The sequence below is a fragment of the Aulostomus chinensis genome, chromosome 17 (genome assembly GCF_037954235.1).
Source record: "Aulostomus chinensis isolate RoL2024-O1b breed Wild chromosome 17, RoL_Achi_v1.0, whole genome shotgun sequence".
Lineage (NCBI taxonomy): Eukaryota > Metazoa > Chordata > Actinopteri > Syngnathiformes > Aulostomidae > Aulostomus > Aulostomus chinensis.
Window position 1 is genome coordinate 20,322,051 of NC_141336.1, and position 23,172 is coordinate 20,345,222.

Consider the following 23,172-nt stretch of genomic DNA (forward strand, 5'->3'; position numbering starts at 1 on the left):
CATCTTTGAGAAAGCAATTTGAAAAGATGACGTTTCACATGCGACGGGGCTCGCGACAGCCATGCGCGTAGATTGTTTTGGTCGTCGCCTACTGTCGCTCTCGTGGTTCGACACCGTGAAGTTCTTCGTTCCCAAAGTACCGTTTGAGGGCTAAAAGTCGAGTTTTCAGTGGGATAGAGGAGTAGCGGAGGGCGGCGGTGAATTTCCGGCCCGACGGCGGTTTCCCCCTCTGACGGTGGGACAGGGGGAGCGGAAGGAGGAGGAGGAGGAGGACTGCCATGTAGACGAGGCAGAAGAATGAGCAGTCAGCAACCTCCAGCAGATCAAGGGTCAGACGACTACGCCGTCCAGCAGGAGAACGAACTAGAGGCGCTTGCGTCTATCTTTGGAGATGATTTCCAGGACCTGCGGAGCAAAGACCCGTGGAAGGTAGCGCACGTGCTAGCAGCTGTGCGGTAGTGCCGTATCTTTGTAGCCAGTTAGACTCGCTGTGCTCTCCTTCTTCAGGTGAAACGATCTCCAGAGGTGCATCTCTGTCTGCGGCCCAGCGGACTCAGTAATGGTCAGGAATGCTACGTGACCGTAGACCTGCAGGTCAAATGCCCCCCCACCTACCCAGATGTGTGAGTTCTGACCTTTGACAGCGTGTCTCTGGCCAGTGTTGTTAAGTTGCATTTCACTTTATTCACAGTGAGCAAAGAGTTCCACGCCTCTCAGTGCGACTTCCCCATTTCCCTGGCTTAGTCGAGCTCATGCTGTAATCTAAGACAATTTCACAACTCACAACACATAAGAATTTAATTAATATAAACCAGCTACACATCCGAGAGTTGAACATTACATGGTTCAGTGACAATAAAGTGTATTTTCTTAAGTTACACTCTCAGGGCTCCACTTGAGGCAACCATGAACAAGGGGGACAAATAATACAAATTGTGGAAACTAAATATGTATCCCTGAGATCAATGACAAATCAGTAGATTTTACTTTTCAAAGTTGTACTACTTTTGGATGTAATTAAGAAACTTGGGCAGAGGGACTACCAACAGAAACTCACCTTTGAGTTGTAACTTGAGTGCAGTTCCATTTTATTTTGAAATGTTTATTGATTTGTATTGACAGCAAAGTGGAACAATAACACAAAACAAGTCCCAACACTATCATATTTTTGAAAAGGCAAAATCTAGCATGTTTAAAACTTGTATGAACTCATTTTAGTACAAAATGGTGACATTTTTCATGAAAATATGCTGATATTTATTTGAAAGGACCTGCAATGAGCTCAGGTGATTAGAAAGATGGTGCAAAGATTCTGAGACAGCCGATTAAGTGTTTTCCTCTCCAACAGGCCTCCGGAGCTGGAGCTGAAGAACGCCAAAGGTCTCTCAAACGAAAACCTCCAAAACCTCCAGAGTGAACTCACCAAGCTGGCAGAGGTGCGATGCGGGGAGGTGAGGATGAACACACGCACACGCGCACCAACAAACAAACACATAGGGAACTTTGGTTAACTTGCACGAGCCACGTCTCCAACCAGGTGATGATTTACGAGCTAGCCGACCACATCCAGGGATTCCTGAGCGAGCACAACAAACCTCCGTCGCGATCTTTCCACGAGGAGATGCTGAAGAACCAGCAGAGGCAGCAGGAGAAACGAGACCTGGAGGAGCAGCAGAGGATGGACCAGCAGCGCAAGCAGGAGGAGGAGATGGTCAGGACCAGAGACAGAGAGTCTTCATCCGTAGCGTGATGCTCTCAGGACAACCCGAGTCCCACACATAAGCCAATAGATGAGGAGAAAACATAAATGTAACACAAAGACAACAAATAGGCCAGAGTTAATATGGATAAAAAAAACATGAGCTATGCTGAAAAACTAAAAATGCATATACATCATATAAAGGAGGAGCTGGATGTTTTAGTTCGGCGAGCAGAATGAACTTGAGTGTTTGAATATTTCCTCCCTCATTCATGCATAGCTGTGATTGGTTGTAGCGTGTCAGCTGACAGGAGGTGATTGGCTGATGTGAGTGGATGGACGTGAACCAGTTGAGCTGATTTTGTCAGGCGTGTTCACAAAGAATAATTAACATCAACATTCTGAAATTTTTTTTTAAAAATGTAATTAATAAATAAGCTTTAAATATAAGGAAGAAATTCTACAATTTAGTTTAGATGTAATAACTACATGCTAAAAGATGAAAATTCCTCTCCACAAAACAAACAGAAAGAAATAGATTTTTTTCTGTCTGACGTCTCCTTTAGGGAAAGTTTTATTCTTACCTGTCATCCAGTCAACCTTTGCTGGATTGTATTTCTGTGTTCAAAATGTCAAACCTTTACTAATTTTTGAGTGAACTTGAGCAGCAGATGTGTTTTCATCCTTCTAGGAAAAACAAATCATGGCTGAAATCCAAAGAAGAGAGGAGGAGAAACGTGAGGAAAGGAGACGAAAGGAAATGGCTAAACAGGTGCCAGGTGTCCAACGACAACGAAGAGAAAAACAGAAATTTGAGTGAAATGTATCACGTCTGATAGTTTTCATGCACGTGTCTCGTGTGGCTAACAGGAGCGTCTGGAGAGCATGGAGCAACCTGCTAACGCTGTGCTAGGACGGAGCCCCCCCAGTCCAGGCGCTGCTCCGTTTGAAGTGCCAGACGCCAAGAGAGGAGTTGTTAACCGCCGTCGGACTACCTCAAACACGCGTCACAGGTACACGACACACCCGTTGAGATGCTTTCCGTGATGAGGATGTGTATTGACACTCGCCGTTTCGCCAGACGTGACACACTCAATGAAGAAAACAACCGCTCCCAGGAGCTCCTTCACTTCAACAGCAGCACTTTTGGAGAACTCGTCGTCCACAGAGGGAAAAACTTAGGTGAGAGATCCCCGAGGCGATGCATGCGGGGCTTTAAACTGGCTTTTTGTATATTTGTATTGCGTGTGTTTCCTGCAGGGGTGAGCGAGAGGCTCGGCCGTAATGTTTATTACGGGTTTGAGGCCAACACGGGAGACTTTGCTGTTATCTATGAGTGGTCACTGCGCTGGAACAAGAAAATGGGCAAGTTCTTCACCAGCCAAGAGAAAACAAAGATTGAGAACTGTAAAAAGCAGGCAAGTACAAGAGGACCCTGTCATTGTTATTATGTCGCTTAAAGGAACACAACAACTTTTGGGAGATATGCTTTTTTGCTTTTCTCCTCACAGCCAGATAAGAGCCCTTTTTTCCTAGTTAGCTTGGTGTAATAAATGGAAGTGGATATGCAGGTTTGCGTACCTCCATTTTGTTACAAAGCTTCCAGGACCTGCAGTTTCTCCGTTATGTGTTCTGGTTCAGAATCTTGGTTTGTCCAGAAGAAATCCTCCTCATCTTACCAAGTCAGCTGGGATTGGTAGGAGTTGCTCTTGTCAAGTTTGAAGGTGCTACAACGAATCCCTGCCCCACATCAGGAAAGCAGTTCTGACTGTGTGTCTGAATCGAACTACATCGTCTCATAAATTCAAAGTGTTCTTGTCAAAGTGAATTTGATGCACAACCTGAGTTGTAACGCAGGCAAAGACTGTTTGGACAGAAGTATATATGACAGAGGTATGTTACACAAGCCACCCCCTAACATTCATTTTGAGAAGGGTACCTACCTTCTAGGAGAGAATGATAAATCAGTGTATTTCACCAAAAATTGTTTTTACAATGCTTAAAATGTATGGAAGCCATGTCCCGCAGTTTTTCCCTAAAAGTGCTTGTATTTGAATGTCCGTGAAGATCCATGGTGCAGAAAATGAGCTCAACTCCCTCCTTCGACTTGAGCACCCAAACCTGGTGCACTACAAGGCGCTGAGCTCCAGTGAGAAGGAAGACTGCCTGGTGGTGAACCTGCTGGTGGAGCATGTAGCCGGGGTCACTTTGAACCAAAGCCTCCTCAGTCACACCCCTGTCCCCCTGGATAAACTCTGCCATCACACGGCCCAGCTGCTGGCTGCTCTTGACTTCCTTCACAGCAACTCTGTGGTCCACAAGCAGCTGGGGGCCTCCAGCGTGCTGCTGGACTCCGAGGGGAACGTTCGACTGACCGATTACAGCCTGTCAAAGAGGTTTTCAGACATCTGCAAAGAGGATATTTTTGAGCAGCCACATGTGCGTTTCTCTGAGGATACAGTGATGCCTACCAAAACAGGCAAGAAGGGGGACGTGTGGAACCTGGGGCTGATGCTGCTGGCCCTGAGTCAGGGGAGGGAGGTGAGGGAGTATCCAGTGACGGTGCCTGCCACCCTGCCTGCTGACTTCCAGGACTTCCTGAGCAAGTATGTATGGTTTCATACCACAGGAGTCACTTTTTCCTCAGTGGTTTCCTTTGTTGTTTCTCGATTTCTCAAATTATTTTGCAGAGATTTGAAGTGGTTGACAGTTATTGAGATGTTATTGTGCGGTAATAGTGTATGAGAAGAAGGGAAGTTATTAATATCATGAAGTCTGCAGAAATGCAAGAAAACTACTGTCTAGGTCCTGGTGTCTAGGAAGCGGTCCCTCCGCACACATCGCTTGTGTTTAAGGTTCCAGCAGTGCAATAAAAATGCTTGTGACAGATTTACCTCTAAATCCATACTTTCAGTCTTTTTGATTTGATGCTTTTGATTTGCTTTTTTTAATGTCTTTTCCAGTTCAATACCAGAGTTTACATCTCTTACATGTGCTGGTTTACAGGTGTGTGTGCCTGAATGATGCTGAACGCTGGACCCCACAGCAGCTCCTGGACCACACTTTCCTCAAACCTCCGTCACCTAAAAACCTGCCGCAGTGCCAGGATACCAGCCCAGAAGGTGATTTTGAGTTTGTGATTACTTGTAAAGAAATAGCAAGAAAAAAGTTATTTATCTTATTTTATTTTGTTTGTGGATCGAACCGATTGTAAAGTGAATGTGGAAGCTAATGGGAATCCTTGTGAACAGTACAAATATGAAACATACTTGATGAAATTTGGAGTAATGATGACAGATTTACACAGTTAAATAATCGTTCAGTCTAAAAAAAAAAAAAGTCTGAAAATGTAGCAGGTATTCGCATTTGAGAAGCTGGAAACCAACAACTCGCTATCGCTCATGATTGGAACAGTTCCATTCATAAAACAAGCATTTCTGCCCACACATAAGGAAATAGGACGCAGGACCATACAACACCATAATACCATAACTTCCCTTTTTCAGCGAGATTATTGTTGATGGATTTTTGCATTTGATGACATTACAGTTGAGTTGTTTCCATTTTCTGTATGTACATCTTCAGCTGATGTGTATAAATAGTGAGAGGGAGCAGAGTTCTGCCGGCTTGGATGATCCACAGTCGTTTGTCTTATCCGTCTTCCGTCTCTCAGATCTAGCCGTGGACTTTGCCTCGTCGGTTATCCCACGAAGTCACATCCTAAATGCTCCGTTCAGCTCTGGGGTGCAGAGGCAGTTTTCCCGCTACTTCAGTGAGTTTGAGGAACTTCAGCTTCTGGGGAAAGGAGCTTTCGGTGCTGTGATTAAGGTATTTATATCTTCTTTTTACCGGGTCTCGGCATGGTTGGAATATCGTGTGATATCTTCTATTTTTTTCCATCTTTAGGTCCAGAACAACCTCGACGGTTGCTACTATGCTGTGAAGCGTATCCAGGTCAATCCCGCTAGTAAACAGTTCAGACGCATCAAAGGTGAGGTGACGCTGCTCTCCCGTCTAAACCATGAGAACATCGTGCGTTACTACAACGCGTGGATTGAGCGCAGCGAGATGCCATCCGGAGGGATCCTGAGCAGCAATAGCAGCTTGGAGCCTCAAAGCATCACTCACAGGACGCCTCAAAACAGGGACCCTCCACAGCGGCTCAACGAGCTTGGTCTCCCTGATAATGCAGAGGACTTGGCACCGCCTCCCGCCCTGTCTAGCTCAGTGGAATGGTCCACCTCCATTGAGAAGTCCTCCAGCGCCAAGTGTAGTGGACATCAGTCAAGTGATGATGAAGACGATGATGAGGAAGATGTGTTTGGTGCCTCTTTTTTGTGAGTCTCAGTTTCAGTGGCAGTAACTTAATCAAGGCTCCTGCACAAGCTCATCTTTTTTTTTCCATTCAGGCCATCAGATAGTGACTCGATTAGTGACATCATCTTTGACAATGGCGATGACAGCACAGACGAAATGTCACAGGTTTGGATGTTTCACCTCATTACGTTTTCGTTTGAGTAGTAATGTACAACTCAGTGCAACAAACGTGGCGTGTGCGTCTGTGTACAGGTGCAGTCCAGCAAAAGGCCGGCGACCGACACAACTGAGAGCTCAGACATGGAGCGACCCCCCCTCATTGCACATTACCTGTACATACAAGTAGGCATCACCTCAGGGCTCCAGCTGTACCAGTACGTCTCTGTCTTTGGTTACTTGTTTAGTAACGATTCATGTTTTCTGACCCTGATAGATGGAATACTGTGAAAAGAGCACTTTAAGAGACACAATCGACCACAGCCTGCATCAGGACCAGAATCGGTTATGGAGACTCTTCAGGGAAATTCTGGACGGCCTGGCTTACATCCACGAGCAGGTATTTCTGTTTTGTTTATGTTTTTAGCCTCCCAAAACCACAGGGAGAACATTTTCTCACAACATTTTTTGGAAAATAAACGTATTGTCCGTCGTTTTAAGTGCTAGATACCCCCCAGACCCCCTCTGGACAGTTGGACAGCTAGTTAGGTTAGCTGCAATGGGGTGCTGGAGCTCTGTCATGCACACAGAGAAGAGAAGCCTATCTGTCTACCTGTCTAGCTCTAAAAATGATGGTCAATAATCATATTTCCCATCAAGCTGGCGTGCTCCTTCAATCAGCTGTACTTGAGCAGATACATCTTCTCCTCTAGGGGATGATTCATAGGGACTTGAAACCCGTCAACATCTTCCTGGACTCGCAGGATCATGTGAAGATTGGAGACTTTGGCCTAGCAACAGACCATCCGGCTAACGTGGTAGGCATCACGCTGTTGTCATGCTAGCAATGGAGTTACTGTTAATTTCGAAGTGACACAAATATTAAAAAAAAAGAAAGTGATTTAGATGCTCAAGCTGTCTTTGTCTACCAGGCTGCAGAGAAAGTGGAGGTGGAGGAGAGCGGCTCTGCAGTGACGCCCAGGCTAGACCCAACAGGTGAAAAGAGTTTCAGTACTCACACGTAGTCTAATACTCACAATCCTCCTTGACGATGTCTTCTCTCCTGCGTGGCTCAGGTAACATGACTGGCATGGTTGGCACCGCCCTCTATGTCAGTCCAGAAGTCCAAGGTAATACCAAAGCCACCTACAACCAAGTAAGACCCAGTTGTTGTTACTTTTTCAGGTGAACGTCAACTGGAAACCTCATGCAGTTGTGACCCATGCTTGTTCTTCTGCTTTAATTCTGGATTTCTTTGTTTTCTCTTTGTCTGACCTCAGAAAGTGGACTTGTTTAGCCTCGGCATCATCCTGTTTGAGATGTCCTATCGGCCGATGACCACCGGGGCAGAGCGCATCTCTGTCCTGAGCCAGCTACGTGAGGTGCATTCACATGTGCGACTGGGAGTAATCATGAGAAGCAGTGTTGCCTGTGCAGTAGTTTGACTCTCTTCTGTCTACAGGAGCAAATCTGTTTCCCCGTGGACTTCCCCGCCTACGAGCAGGGAACAAAGGTGATACAGCAACACTTTGACAGGTGCATTACTCCACTCTCCTCTCTCGTCACTCATCCTTTGTTCGTCTCTTCACTCATGTCAGAGGAAGGTGATCGAGTGGCTGCTAAACCACGACCCAGCCTTGCGACCCACTGCCCAGGAGCTGCTGAAGAGCGAACTCCTCCCTCCGCCCCAGATGGAGGAGTCGGAGCTGCACGAGGTGCTGCAGCACACCATGGCCAACATCAACGGCAAGGCCTACCGCACCATGGTGGGCCAGCTCTTCGCACAGACCACCACACCGGTCATGGATTTCACCTACGACATTGACCTCCACAAGGTACGAGTATGATTGTGTGTACATGTGGCTGAACGCACCAGTGTGAGCAGACAGACAGACAGACAGACAGACAGACAGACAGACAGATTACTTTATTAATCCCTTTTGGACGTTCCGCCAGGGAAATAGCAAGAGCGGGACACAAGATGGAGCTGTTCTAAATGATAAAGGACTGAGCACTGAGGGCTGCTGGTGGATGGAGTGAGACAGGAGCATATTTTATTTTGATTAAAATATTAGAACCACATTTCACACAAAGCCAGAAGCCAGGGTCACATATCTAAAGATTAGAAATTTGAACCTGAGAAAGAAAACAAATGCATTGATTTTTTTTATTTTTATTTTTATTTTTTTAGCTTTGAAGTGCATTTAATGTTCTTCACTGACAAAAGTCAGTATGTTGAAGATGTATGTTCAATTTATCATACTTGGCAATGTAAAGGCCTCTTGAAAGGAAGCATACAATACATCGATTTATGTTTCTCAACTACTGGGTTGTGGCCCATGGGTGGGTCATGCATCGCGAAATGCTTTTGTGTTGCAGTTCAATTTTTGCAAGGAAATTTAGATAATTTTGCAATGTTAGAGTATGAATCTAAAAGTTGGATGGAAAGTATTTGTTTAAACTGTATAAGAAATATAAAAGCCGTCTTCAAACAGTTTAAAACACTCAGTTTGGCAAGTGAACCACAAACACTGTTGTAAATAATGGAAGAGTAAGTGCTCACACATAAAGTTAAAATTAGTTGTTTTCAGTTTATTTATCCAATTCCAGGACCTCCTGCCTGTATAATAGTGTTTCTGATGGATGTCTTTGACATATTTCAAATAGATTATTAGATTAAAATGTGATAAATTGGTCAGAAATATATTTTTAGTGGGCCCTGGCATCTCACACGTAGGATTTGGTGATTCTTGAGGTAGAAAAAGTTGACCACCTCTGTTTTATATATGTTTTAATCATGAGACTTGATAGTTTTTAGTACTTTTATCAGGCCCCATCATTACTGTTCTAATGTGGTTTGGCTTCCTCTCAGGTGTTTCCCGTCTCTTTACTTCAGATGTCATTGCAGACATGCGAATGTCAACCGCTCTGGTCTCCGTGCTCATCTGGTGTGTGTAAAAGAGCAGCAGAAGGCCTGTTAGTGTTTAATCGATGTCTTCTGATCCCTAACAGAGGCTGTTTGTTTGGTCTTCCTCCAGGGCAGCTTCAGTTTCAACAGTGCCAAATTACAGCAGTATGTGTATGAGACAATCACCAGGATCTTCAAGAAGCACAGTGAGTACAATACGCTTGTTTAGTGTGTGTGTGTGTGTGTGTGTGTGTGTGTGTGTGTGTGTGTGTGTGTGTGTGTGTGTGTGTGTGTGTGTTTGTGCGTATGAGACTCCTGACCTGTGGTAAGCCGGCTTCAGGGACCCCAACATCTGCTCCAGTGAGTGGTGGCTAAACAATAAGCGCACTGTTGGGCAGCACAGATTCGCTGCAGGTGCCAGTGTTGTTTTTGTGCACACTACTGATGATGTCCAGCTGGACTTATTTGTTTATGCGCCGTCTGTATCTGCTCACATGCTTCACTTCTTTTAGGGTCATTTTATCTCATGCAGATGTTTGCAGCAACATGTGATGTTTGTCATCAGGTGCGGTGCGCCTCCAGACGCCGCTGCTCCTCCCCAGAAACAGGAAGTTCTGTGAGGGCAGTGAGCCGGCCTGTTTCATGGACCACAGCGGCATGTTGGTTACCCTGCCTTATGACCTTCGGGTGAGCCAGGGCACACACAGAACACACGCAAAACACACACAGGTGTCCCCGCTGGCACGCAAACTCTAATTGTACAACAATTTGCATCAGCACATGCAGACACACACAATCAGCCGCCATCACTGCAACGCTGGACACAATGATTGATTACAGCCTGGAGGGCTCTGATGTGACTGTCATTAAAAAACCTTCTCTTTTAACCGTAGATGGCGTTTGCCAGATATGTGGCCCGGAACAATTTAACACATCTGAAGAGGTAACGATTTAGTGCTCTGTTTTTTTCACTGTTTGTAAATGAGGCATTAGTAATGGTAATGATCATTTGTTAAGCGTAACGCTGTTATAATGCTAAGTTAGAAAAGTATATCAGTTCATTCTTACGGTTAGTTCTTTTTTACTGCCATTGTAATGTAAGAAATGTCCCCATTGATCCAACAAGGGGGAAATCTCCTGCAACACGGCAGAAGAAAAAAGTTCATCAAAAAATATGGAAAAATGCAATATGGATAAGGAAATGTACAAATATTCAATTTTAAAAAAAAGTTATTTCTTAATGTAATGTACTGTACTGTAGTGTATCAGTAATATTAACTCTTTGGTACGACTCTTCCTTGTTGGATTGTCTTTTTTTCTGAAAGACCTTTTCTAGTTGAACGTAATGAAAATGAAGCCACTAGATTTTGTGCGTCTGGTGCTTAAAGAACAATTTTCATTCACGGATGAAGCAAATAGGAGGAAAACAAGACCCGCATGCACCACTGGTGACTCTTCTGAACGCTTACACAACCACAGCAGATCTAGTAGTGTGGTACTCTGCCAGTTCTGCTGCACAGCAAAGCTACATAATGGGGCTTAAAAACTGAGAAATGAGTAAAATTCACTACAGTTAGTGCATTTTCCATTTTCCACTTACTATATACCAAAGTTTGGTATCATTAAAAAGTCATACAATTTATGCAGAGAATAAATACACGTGTGAATTCTATGTGTGTCTATGTTTTTCTTCATCCATTTTTTTTTTTTTTTTAAGGTACAGCATCGAACGCGTGTTCCGTCCCAGGAAGCCGGATCGCGCTCACCCTAGGGAGCTTCTAGAGTGCGCCTTCGACATCATCACACCCGTCACCAACAGCCTTCTCCCAGATGCTGAGACCATCTACACCATCTCGGAAATTGTCCAGGAATTCCCCGCTCTTCAGGTTGCACACATTGCCGGCCTGTATTTGTGATAATCCACTCGTGTGTCCTGTGCTGTCACCTTCATTTACTTGAACACAGAACATTCTGTTGGCGTGATACATTCTCATCCCTTTTCACACGCATCCTCTCCACCTGTACTGTTGTTTATTTCCTTTCCCACTCACATTCCTGACATACCAAAGCATGAGCTTTACACTGTGCTTATTATTTAGTATAGTAACATAGTAAATCTGTTGTGTAGCAGCTTGCTTCACTTCCTCTCCTCCCTCCCAGTACAGTTCATTTCCTGCCCACAGTTCCCAGTGCTGCATCAGTCTCCAGTCGCAGCTCTCCCAACACGTCTCATGAACTCAGTCACCTCCCTCAGATCCTGTTCCCGATGCTCTCCACCACCCACCTCTTTGTGCGAAGGCTTTTTAGTCATATGAGTCAGATGGAATGAGAGTGCAACAGTCATTATCCACTGTACACAAGTGCTGTTGACTGTCGCTGCTGCGCAGACGGTTGAACGTGTGTTTGGTGCCTGCAGGAGAGGAATTATAACATCTACCTGAACCATACCAGCTTGTTGAAGGCCATCCTCCTCCACAGCGGAGTCCCCGAGGACAAACTGAGCCAGGCCTCCAACATATTATGTGACGCCATGGTCAGTGCTCACCACACATGCATCAAAGACATAAAACTTACTGCTTCTCTGTCATCAAGTGAATAAGGCCCCTTTCTTTGGCTCCCCAGAGTGAAAAGCTGACCAAACGGGAGGTGGAGGCAAAGTTCTGCAACTTTTCTCTGTCAACCAGCAGCGTAAGTGTCTGCTGGGTGCAAAAATAATCAGTTGGTCCTGCGGCAGCAGCAGCAGCAGCAGCTTCACACTGAGATCTCTGCTCATCCCTCCAGTTGCAGACATTGTACAAGTACATAGAACAGAAGGGGAATCTGCAGGATTTGGTGCCCTTGCTGACATCACTCACCAAACAGAAGACAGCCGTCACCCAGCTGGCCAAGCAGGGCCTCAAGGACCTGGAGGAGGTCACGCTCCTGCTGCGCAGACTGGGAGTGAAGCTTCAGGTCAGCTTGATTCTGTAGGATCAGGGAAACTTGAGCTTGAAATAAATCCACCGTGCAGGTTTCGCCCATTTTTGGACACTGATTAATGTTCTCTGTAGGTGGTGGTCAACTTGGGGCTGGTGTACAAGGTGCAGCACCATTCTGGGGTTATCTTTCAGTTTGTGGCCTTCATCAGGAAGCGTAAGCGGACCGTTCCAGACATAGTGGCTGCTGGAGGACGCTACGACCACTTGGTACTTGTATATCATACATCCACACTTCAGACCTGCAAAGGCACTTATATCTGTATGTTAAAGCTGGATTGCAGATGTTTTACATTCTGTGTTTGTTAAAATCAAGCCCCTGAGTCGCAAGTGTACACATGCTGTACCTGATTACACCTATAGCAGCTAGAGTTATGACTGCCAGTAGGGGGCGGCAAAAGTGCAGAATGGATTTGAATTTTCCACTTAAAAATATTATACATGTGCGGTAATCTAAATATGACGTCTTCGTGTGATGCCGTGTTGAAGATGTTATCTACCTGGTGTCTTCACATGGATTTTGTTTGTCCGTCCTGCTAGATCCTGGAGTTTCGAGGGCCAGCGTCCACAGTGCCGGTCCCCTCTGCTGTTGGAGCCAGTGTAGCCCTGGATAAAGTCTGTGCTGCTGTAGCCAGCATGGAGGAGCCAGTAAGACACACACACACACACACACACCTGACATTTCTAATGACTGGCCTGAAGGAGCGTCACCCTAACGTTCATATTTAATGATAATTACAGCAGTCAGCTGCTACACCCGCACTTTTCGGAACCGGCTAATAGCTCTGATCATTATGACTCTTGACACCATGGAGTTATTTTTAATTTGGATACCGTGTAAAATAATTCAACCCGACTGCATATAGGATGGAGTGTACTTGCATCCTTCATAGTTTGGCAGCTCGATCATCTCTGCTCCTTCTCTCTAAGCCGTCAATCAGCTCCTGTGACGTGCTTGTGGTCCCAGTGGGACATTCCTCAATGTCCAGAGCCATCAATGTGGTCCAGAAGCTGTGGAGCGCTGGCGTCTCAGCAGACATCGCCTACGACGTCTCACAGGTCTGTGGCCTTTGTGGAAATGTCGAAAAACTGTTGCTTAATTTGCAAGTATGTCTGTTAAATCATCCTTCTCTGGTGGAAAACTACATTTAATGTTGGCCTGTTGTTAGAATTGTATTAGCCAACTTTTTATTTACATCTTACATTCACATGCATGAAGTTTTTGAGAAACAAGACCGCGTGAGTGCCAGAAAACTCTTCCATATGTTTAGAATTGACTTATTATTATTGTTTATGCCCATTATTTTGTTGATATTACCTGCAAGTGACAAACTTGCAAAATGCTTTCAAGAAATGCTTATCGGAAACATAAGATTAGAGCGATAATTTGCACAAATACCGAATAGAAGTATGAAAAAAATCCTCTCTTCTTGCTTGTCAACATGCAAAAGCAACACTGCAGATCAACACCGTGCATGACAAAGTCCAGCAGGAACTCAGCCACATGATGTTCCTGAAATAGTTTAAAGGAATCCACCATTGTGTAAAAGAGTTGCTTCCTGAATGCCCCCACCCATACTTCTTGTCCTGTAGTAACCTCACCCCCCCTACAGAGGGCAACACCTGACTTCCGCCCCTCCCCCCCAACAATGTGGAAAATGCTCCTTATCTGTCAGCAACACCCTTATCGCCACAGGATCAGAAATAGTAAACATCCCCGGGAACGAGCTGCGCTTGGTGCTCGGGGAGGCTCGCTGGCCATATTGGGACAAAATATTAGAGTTATTTCTACAGTAGTGGACTCAGTTATCAGCCACCTGATACACTTGTTTTGATACGCGAGAAACTGATTGTTTATGTGACAAACTGATCCCAGCTCTGTGTCCGTGTTGCCGTAGCACCGGGCCCTCATGTTAGAGCTCCCCGTGTTTTCTCCAGTGTTATTTAAATGTTTGCTCTAATGGTTGTCATTGTCTTTTGTACCCACACGGGACATAAAATGACTGGCCGCCTTCCCTTTGCCGTTAAAAGTAATTAGGAAATGTTGGGTTTGGCTGGAAACAAGCAGCACTGCTTTCCACATCGTGAAGCGTGTGTGTGTTTTTGTTGATTGTTGCATGTAGAGGAGGGATGTTGATTGCAGCTTATTCAGAGCTTCTTGTCCTCATCGGTGTTAACCTCACACGCTGGAATCTTTACAGTCCAAATCTGCAGATTGAATTCACCTTCAGGAGACCGTTCAGTGGAGGTCTTTCCTCAGTGAGGACGCTATGGGGGGGGGGGGGGGTGTAAAGCTTAACACGACGCACGCAACTATGGAACACTGCAGGGTTTGTTATACACAGCAGCTACTAGCATGAGAGCTGTACACACGATGTCAAGGTTGAAAATGACCTGAGAACACTTTGGTTTCGGTCGTGGTTCTCGAAGCAGCGCATGCTTTTCTCATTCCAGTCCAAATTCTGGTCCAAATCGATTTTGCAGTCGCACCTCAACATCCTCACTGAAGTGGGAAGCTGCCTTCTAATACTGTGATTGTCAACAGATTTTGCTCATGATTCTTTTGTAGTTGATCCACTTAAGTGCCTGGTCAGTAGGGCTGAGTAGTTTATTGATAAAAGATCAATATCATGATGTTAGACCAGATATCATTTTAGATTTTGGATCTTTATGTATCTGTTACACTCTCATGTTCATGCAATGCTTTTTTTTTTTAATCATTTATTAAAAATTTGTGAATGAATAAACACAAAAAAGTTCATCTGTATTTACTGCTCATCAAATCCTTAGTGAATGACTGAACTACAGGAATATTAAAAATAATAGTGATTTGGAACGTAGGAAAAAATACAAAAAACACAAACGGCACAAACTAAAAACTACATGAATGAAGTCATATTCATCGTCTGCAGTTAAATACTACTTGGCACTCCTCATTGAATTCCCATTCTGTTTTTCTCTTCATCGTCCAACGCAGCTCCAAGCCATCAAATACTCTCCATATACGTCCTTCTCATTCTGAAGAAATTGCCAGTAGTCAGGAATCAATCTCGATCAACTCAATCAGTCAGCACTTTTTGCTGATCTATGACCAGCATCTTCAAATCCCGCCACCAACGTCGTCATTCTAGCAGTCACTGGGTCAAGAGTTCCATGGGTTGTAAAAAATTAAAAATAATCTTTATTTTAGGTCTGTATCGTCGTACTGAGTTACAATGGAACCACTGGTCAAAGTGTGTGTGTGTGTGTGTGTGTGTGTGTGTGTGCGTGCGTGCGCTTGCGTGTGCGCATGCGTGTGTGTGTGTTTGTGTGTGTGTTCAGTCTCAGGAGACGTTGATGGACCACTGCAGGCTGGCTGGGATCACCTGCATGGCCATGGTGTCTGACAAGGAGGGCAACTACGTGAAGGTAACTGACCTTTTTCCCACCTTCAGATCTCGCTGATGTTGAGTTTGAAATTTTGGAACAAACCATATTGAACAACAAGTGAGAGCCTTTTCTGTGCCTCCCATACAGTCGCACATGTGTAAGTAATTTTCTGTCTCCAGGTCAAATCCTTCGAGAAGGACAGACAGTCCGAGAAACGAATTCCCGAGTCGGACTTGGTGGACCACATCATTCAGAAATACCGGACCAAATTCTTTGAGGAAAGAAACATCAGGTAAAGACATTCGGGTTTAATGTGTTACTCAGACTTCTGTGAATGATGTTCCTTACAAAGTTGTCCTTGTGTCCCTGCAGGGAAATATCTGAAAGTATGTCTCTCCAGAACCCCAAAGGATCGCAGCTCAACACCACAGGTACTCTTGATTATTAGCTCCTCGCGCAGCTCACACTGCATGTTTGTAAGTCTTTTAACTCTCACTGTTTTTGTGTTCTTTATTGATGGGATGTGAAACTCTGTACAGATTTTACATGTAACTTTTTTTCTTAGATTCACTTCGTACATTTAGTGCTACAGAAGGATAAGCTGTAACCACACACACACACACACACACACACACAAACCTGAAGCGTGTGTTATTTCTGTTTTTGTTGGATAAAATATAGCAATTGTCTCTTTTCCGTCTCCAGGATCTTCAGAGCAGCACGGTGGCAGCACCACCATCAACATGAACGTCAACGTCATCAGCATGGAGAAAGTTTCCGCCAGTGTGAGACGGCGCTATGAGACTCAGGTCCACACCAGCAGCCCGCTGTCCTCGGGGACTTGTTTACTGTCAAAGTAGTAATGAGCTTTTCCCGCAGGTCCAGTCGTTGATGATTTGCTCCCAAAACAATGCGCATGTGAAAATAATTTGATTGTTTGTGCCGTTTCATTTCAACCATGGAAGCAATTATTATTTTCTTCCACCCTGCCCCGTCTGATTATTTCTTACTTTGTTCATCTTTCAGATCCAAACCAGATTACAGGCTCTCTCGAGCAGTTTGCAGAACAAGAGCAATGATGTTGAGGTTCTGGCAGTAAGTAATTCGTTTGTCCAGCCCCCCCCCCCCTTTTTTTTTTTTTTTTTTTTGCTTTCCCACCTTATCTCCTGAATCCTTGTGTGAAATTGCAGAGTGAGGGAAAGGCTTTTGGTAGCTAAAACAGCAAACATCACAGGGAGCAGGACTTTTATAGTTACTTGGCCTCGTGCAAAAATCCCCTGATGGAGGCAGAGACGGCTACGAATCCATTCCAGTCGCTACAGAACAAGGAAACACTACACAGAAGGCAGCCAGTGTGTCTTGGGTGGGGGGGTAGTTGGCTGCCATATTGACTTTATTTGTGGTTGCGTTGTAGATTTATGGTGAGATATTCGAGGAGTAAATCATCCCTGTCTTTTTTACCACGCCGCTGCGTACTCTAAATACTATTCGTCATTTCTGTTCGGGCCTGGATCCTATCGGACGTGTAACACTAACAGGCGTGACCACCTTGATTCTGCTCAACAATTCAGCAGCCCCGTAAGTCTTTGTTGTTGCATGTCAGCATGTCAGTCAGTCAGACTGGACCACAGCAAGTCCCTTTCCTCAGATAGACCCAGGAGGCAATTACCCGCTTCCTGTGAGAGGGACATGAAGTATTTTCATGCCAGTGAAAGTGGAATTCGAAGTAATGTTGTGATGATAAGAATTATGCAACCTGTTGAGTGAAATAGTGCATACATAGAGTGGGTGTAAGGGCTGAACACACTCCACAGTATGAAGCACATCTGGATGGACAAAACACGGGCAGATTAAGAAAACCTCCATCTGACAAGACATGGAAGCACACAGCATGTTAGACTAACACACCGCAAACTCAAAATGTTACAGTAACACGCTGCAAACTCAAAATGTTACAGTAACACGCTGCAAACTCAAAATGTTACAGTAACACGCTGCAAACTCAACATGTTACAGTCACACGCTGCAAACTCAAAATGTTACAGTAACACGCTGCAAACTCAACACGTTACAGTCACACGCTGCAAACTCACACGTTACAGTCACAAGCTGCAAACTCAACATGTTACAGTAACACGCTGCAAACTCAACAAGTTACAGTCACACGCTGCAAACTCAACATGTTACAGTCACACGCTGCAAACTCAACATGTTACAGTCACAAGCTGCAAACTCAACATGTTACAGTAACACGCTGCAAACTCAACATGTTACAGTAACACGCTGCAAACTCAACATGTTACAGTCACACGCTGCAAACTCAACACGTTACAGTCATACGCTGCAGACTCAACACGTTACAGTAACACGCTGCAAACTCAACACGTTACAGTAACACGCTGCAAACTTGGCATGTTACAGTAACACGCTGCAAACTCAACATGTTACAGTAACACCCTGCAAACTTAGCATGTTACAGTAACATGCTGCAAACTCACACAACACATTAACAGAACTAAATTTGCGTGTTCCAGACACAGTTACATTGTTGTCCAGTTGAATTTGTGAGTATTGTTTTAATCTTAGTTTGTTTTTTTAATGTTGTGTGTAGTCTGTTACTGCCATGTGGTCAAATAGATGATTTTTTTTCTTCATATAGGTTTATTTTGTGTTATGCACAATGCAAGCTGAGGGGCCATTGTGTGTAACACTGTGTCTTTTCTGTCCCGCAGGTGGACCTGCAGAAGGAAACACTGATCAACTTCCTGTCTTTGGAGGTTTGTTCTTTTCTGGCTTCTTCAAGAACACTGTGGAGTTAATAAAAGGCTACATCCTGGTGATGGGAGGGGAGGGGGGTGGAAAGAAATGGCCATTACAGGTCAAGAACCTAGACAGGAAGAGGGGATCCCGTCTCCTTCCTTACTGCAGTCTCTGATGAGGAGCGGAGTGAGGGAACACCCCTGCCTCCTTTTTCCACTGCCAGGGAGACCTGCTACAGTACTCTAACTTTAATAGGGCTCACATGTCCACACAGGCGCACTACAGTTAACAAAACGCATACTGAAGAGGTGTTAATATTCACATTCCAAACTGCTGACCAAGACTGCGCTGGTAATATACAAGTTTCCTGAGAGAAAAGACTAATTATATTGTTCTAAGGAATACTGAAAGATGAAAAACGCTTTTAACAACAGTGTTATATAAGCAAAAGTCTCCGTAAATGAGGTGGCCACCTATACAGGCAGCTCCTCGCAGCACGTGTCAGAGAAAGCACATTTATTATAGCAGACGCATGACAGTCCTCTGTTAGCCAGGCCAGCAGGAAAGGCCTGTTTTAAATAGAGTAAATTACCCTCAGTCACACAAGGAAATCTATAAACTCAGTGTTGCTTTTCAACAGCTCTTGACATGCAAAAATATACTGCAAATGAAAAAGGTCTTTCATTCCTCGTTCTAATTCTGATGCCTGTTAATAAACACGAAATGACAAGTAAACAGGCTGCATCCGCTAAACTGTACCAGGCTTTCTGGGATGCCAGTGTGGCATTTTGGTCAGCTCGCCTTCACTTTTTTAACCTCGTCCTCACCTCGTCCCAACAGTTTGACAGCGAGGAGCAGTTCAACAGCAGCGTGAAGACCCTGCTGTCCCGTCTCCCCAAGCAGCGCTACCTGAAGTCCATCTGTGATGAGATCCACCATTTCAAAATATCAAAAAGGTGCAGTGGGGCCAGAGGGGGTTTGGGTTGCTTTTGTTGTCTCGCAGATTGCAGACAAGATGAAGAATCTGAAGCCGGGTGGTTCTGAATCATTTATATCTGTACGAAACTCTTTTTTTTCTTCAGTTTCCTAGAAACGTCACTAGATATGATGAGAGGTTTGAGTTCACCAGAATTTCCTTGGCAACTGCAGCCCAGACTGAATGGATTAAATTAAATATTTTACACACATTACTATGATTTTAGTGTCGTCATCATCATGCGGAGTGCACCGGCGGAGAATGAATATTTGTCCTTTTTTTTGGTTTGTGTTTTGTTTCTAACAGTCCTCATCAGAAAATCATCAGCTTTTAATTAGTTGCCACATTGCTGTGCATGAATAAAAAGAACTGATTCTCATAAATAGACTTGTTAAAATGATGAACGTATCAAAGTTGGTCGAATGCGCATCTGTTTTGTCACGGCCCTGTCTGTGAAAGTCTTAGCACGCCATTGTCTTCGATAATTGATTGCACTGGGGCTTGTGTGTGCGGCTCCAAATTACATTTTTATCATATGATTTTATCCACATCCAAATCTGCAAAAATCCTTCATGGTAAAATGAAAAGAAATCGCATTTCAATCAAAATTTCTAATGTGGCCAAATGTATCAAAATACAGGTTTTTTTAATGGAAGTTTCGGCACTTTTGCAGAGGCCCTGACATGCATCACAGTCATATTCATGTTTTCACAGTAACCTGATCGAAAATGATATTGCAACATTAAAATAACCAGTTTGATCATTTTTCCAAAATCTTGGGCTGCTTGAATGTACAGGAGCCCCTTCAGCGAGGTCCTGTTGGCGGATCTCCTGAACAAATAGACGTTGTAGCAGATGAGCCCCGCAGCCTTCTCCTCTCTTTCCATCCTTCGCTCCCTTGTTTTTCCCGGTAAAATAAACGGTGAAATGCATTAAATACCACTTAAAAAGGCAGACTTCTTTTTATAGGCAGCTGCCACCCTAAATCCTTGACCAAGCCCACACACTCCAGGTGTAACAGTAGCAGTCGCTCCTTCAAAGGGAGCTATTCAGCAGATAACTAGGGCCCTGCAGAACCTTAAATCCTCAGCTGATCCCATTTCCTGAGGTGAAATCTGGAGAAGGATTTGCCTTGTTTGGTCCTCTGATGTCTGGCCTCTTTAACGCCGCAGTTGATTGACACTGAGATCGCAGGAGGGGGTGGGGGTGGGTTTCACTTCCATTTCTGAGATTGTGGATGGAGCGGTTCATATTCCCAAGCTCCCCAGCAGATGCTTCGATGCCTCTGTGTTTGAGCTTCTGCTGTTGTGACACTAGTGAATACCCGTAGAGATCAGCTCTGAGAGGGATTTTCTCTTTCATGACTGAGATTGTTACAGGGAAAAAAAAAGAAAAGAATCAAAGCCACCCCTTTCTGGCTTCCCGTCTGCCTCACCAGAGCAGTTGGTTTTAATTTCCTGTCTCTGCTGCGTGTTTGATTTGCCATTTAAGGGGAAAAAGTCTCAACTGATAAAAAAGAGTCTCAGCGAGGAAACAATGAAAGTATTCGAGGGATGTTTTTGTAACTGTTTGGGTGTTAGTACTGGATGTGAGGCAGATGAGTGTGTGTGTGTGTGTGTGTGTGTGTGTGTGTGTGTGTGTGTCTGTGCTTGTGCGTGAGATCACCTGCAGCAAAACCAGAGGCAAAACATCCCGAGGGCTTCACACTCACTGAGATCAAGTAAATGGGATTTAGGAGGAAAGTGATTATGATTTCAAGGTTAGAAATAGACCTGGATTTAAATATACTCCTTGAAAAAAATGATTGCTTGGAAAATGCTAGCTCCGGACTGAGTTGGTGTTGTTTTAATGTTCTTTACATTTTTATAACTGAAGCCTGTTATCCTGCTCCAGGGTGGCTGTGGTGGTTTTGTACAGCATCAAGGACGACTACTACAAGACCCTACTGTGAGAATCAAGGTGGTCCAGTGATCCAGGAGAATTCCCGCCTCGCTTCAGGCTTAGCGAACTCTTGTTTTCATTCTTGAACTTGAAGAATGTGCTGAAAGAATAATTGGAACATTTGGAAAGTGTTGAGCCCCAAAGAAACACGTTCTCCTCCTCCTCCTCCTCATCATCATCATCATCATCATCATCATCATCGCCCTGCTTAATGGCAGCTGTTTTAATCACACTCCATCTCATCTCCTGTGTGCTGTGGTCCTCCTTCGACAGAAGTACTGCCTTAATTGATCTTTAGTCTTAGAAAGAAAAGGGCTTTTTTATTGAAGTTCATGTGTAATAATACAATAATGTTGCGTTTCTAACCATGGATGGATTGAAAGTAGGAATAAACCTCCTTTTCCCCCATGTGGTGTGATCTGGTGTCCTGCTACGTTTTCCACCTTTTTAGCTTAAACTTCTGAACTGCTGGGAAGTTTTGTATATTTAATAGAAAATATCTTGATTCTGACGTACATTTAGCAACGTTTTTTTTTTTTTTTTATAGCATTCGAGACCATGAATCATAAAATGATTTCCAATTTGATACACCAAGTTTGCTAACTAGTACATGAAGGAAAAAGAGCAGTATTTGTTTCTTATCGATATATATGTATAAAATGGAGCGTACCACAAGGATCCATTCAAGGACTTCTACAAATTCTTATTCACATGAACAAATATGTCTTATTTTCTGATGATGCTAAGATAATTTTATCACGTAGACTTACACGTGCTCACCAATTATACAAAATGGTGAGTTTCATTATGAAGTCAATAACCTGTCATTTAAAATTAAAAACTATAAGTACTTTATATTATTTATGACTTCTGGTAATACGAGACACTTTCATTATCTACCTTTTTTGTTTTTTAATACAATGCCGATACTCTCAGATATTGTGTGTGTCGAAAAAATGTAAAAAAAAAACCCTGCTTTTGGCGTCTGGGAAACAGCCCCTAATGCTCACTTTATTGATCCTCCAGAGGGTGGAGGTGGCTTCCACATCTTGGAGGTTTATGAGCGAGCATTGACGGACAAGTCAAAACAACCATCAGCAGCGCTTGTCTGCTTCACTTTTGTGTTTTCCTGAGTTTTATGAGGCCATTGGGTAGATGAGAGGTTTACTTACCCTGAACTAGTCCTCCAATCTCAAGAGCACTCGAGCCTCATTGAAGCTGCGATCCCTCAAAGTGTTGTTTCACACATTTATTTCTCAAAATAAGTGTAAATGTTACAGTTCAGCATCTAGGAAACATATTTACAAGGTTTGCAACAGTGAAATAAATAAGGTTGTATTGAATATAGCAGATAGAAATGGTAAATGGTCTAAAATGTACAGCAGCTTTGGCTACCAAAGTTCAATTTGTCAAGAAAAAAAAAACAAAAAAACCTCAAACTAGAGTATTAATAAATAAAGCTATGTGAAAAAATAAATAAGGTACTCTTCTACTAATTTAAACTACTTTTTTTTCTTTTTTTCTTTTTTTTTTTTTACACGTAAGAGAACAAAGAATCGGGAAGCTTTAACAGTCACCGCTTCATTTTAAAGCACGTGGTCATGATTCAAACAGACAAAACCTACTGAAACACTTGGGTAGAAAGTGAATTCGACCAAAGCTCTGGCATCAGAATGGTGTGCGTGTGTCGAGAAACCGTCGATGGATTGTGGAAACTTCTCTTTCGTCATCAGATTCTGTCGATCGGATTGGTACGAAGCCTCCACCTGCAACAGCGCGTTCTCTTGAGTGGTTTAACATCTCGGTGTGTTTGATATGCCGATCAAATCCCAGATTAGGGGTTTTATCCCCCCAAAGAATCCCACAGTGGGATTTCTTAAAAAACACTGGCTCCAAAGAAAAGTGCTAACATCTCTTGAACATGCTGCGATGTTGTAACGTGTACTAATGCGTACAGTCACTGGAAAGCTCCCCTTTTATATCCCCTTATCACATGATGCGGTGGACACCAGGTCAAAAAAAGATAACGGATAAATACGTGACTTTTTTTTTTTGGATTTGTTGAAACGAG

At 43.9% G+C, this 23,172-nt stretch overlaps 1 protein-coding gene across 1 annotated transcript; it reads left to right on the plus strand.

Annotated features, from left to right (window-relative positions):
• Positions 1-35: 35 nt before the first annotated feature.
• Positions 36-22,503, plus strand: eif2ak4 (eukaryotic translation initiation factor 2 alpha kinase 4). Its single transcript, XM_086181757.1, has 39 exons — positions 36-429; positions 508-623; positions 1,349-1,451; positions 1,538-1,711; positions 2,391-2,471; positions 2,570-2,712; positions 2,781-2,881; positions 2,960-3,117; positions 3,767-4,305; positions 4,706-4,821; positions 5,373-5,527; positions 5,606-6,036; positions 6,109-6,181; positions 6,269-6,358; positions 6,450-6,572; positions 6,886-6,990; positions 7,105-7,168; positions 7,249-7,328; positions 7,453-7,554; positions 7,635-7,685; positions 7,771-8,007; positions 9,211-9,286; positions 9,646-9,767; positions 9,974-10,023; positions 10,798-10,966; positions 11,497-11,613; positions 11,703-11,768; positions 11,862-12,032; positions 12,131-12,265; positions 12,596-12,703; positions 12,986-13,114; positions 15,377-15,463; positions 15,604-15,716; positions 15,797-15,855; positions 16,130-16,233; positions 16,451-16,519; positions 18,157-18,201; positions 19,025-19,140; positions 21,054-22,503. Exons 1-39 carry the CDS (start codon positions 298-300, stop codon positions 21,109-21,111), a joined length of 4,968 nt encoding a protein of 1,655 aa, XP_086037883.1. The 5' UTR covers positions 36-297; the 3' UTR covers positions 21,112-22,503.
• The last annotated feature ends 669 nt before the right edge of the window (positions 22,504-23,172 follow it).

Bases quoted from the DNA above. Each gene is read 5' to 3' on its own strand.
- eif2ak4 (XM_086181757.1), top strand. From the start codon at position 298: ATGAGCAGTCAGCAACCTCCAGCAGATCAAGGGTCAGACGACTACGCC. The intron at 4,822-5,372 runs GTGATTTTGAGT...TCCGTCTCTCAG, and splicing joins CCAGGATACCAGCCCAGAAG to ATCTAGCCGTGGACTTTGCC. The intron at 7,169-7,248 runs GTGAAAAGAGTT...TGCGTGGCTCAG, and splicing joins GCCCAGGCTAGACCCAACAG to GTAACATGACTGGCATGGTT.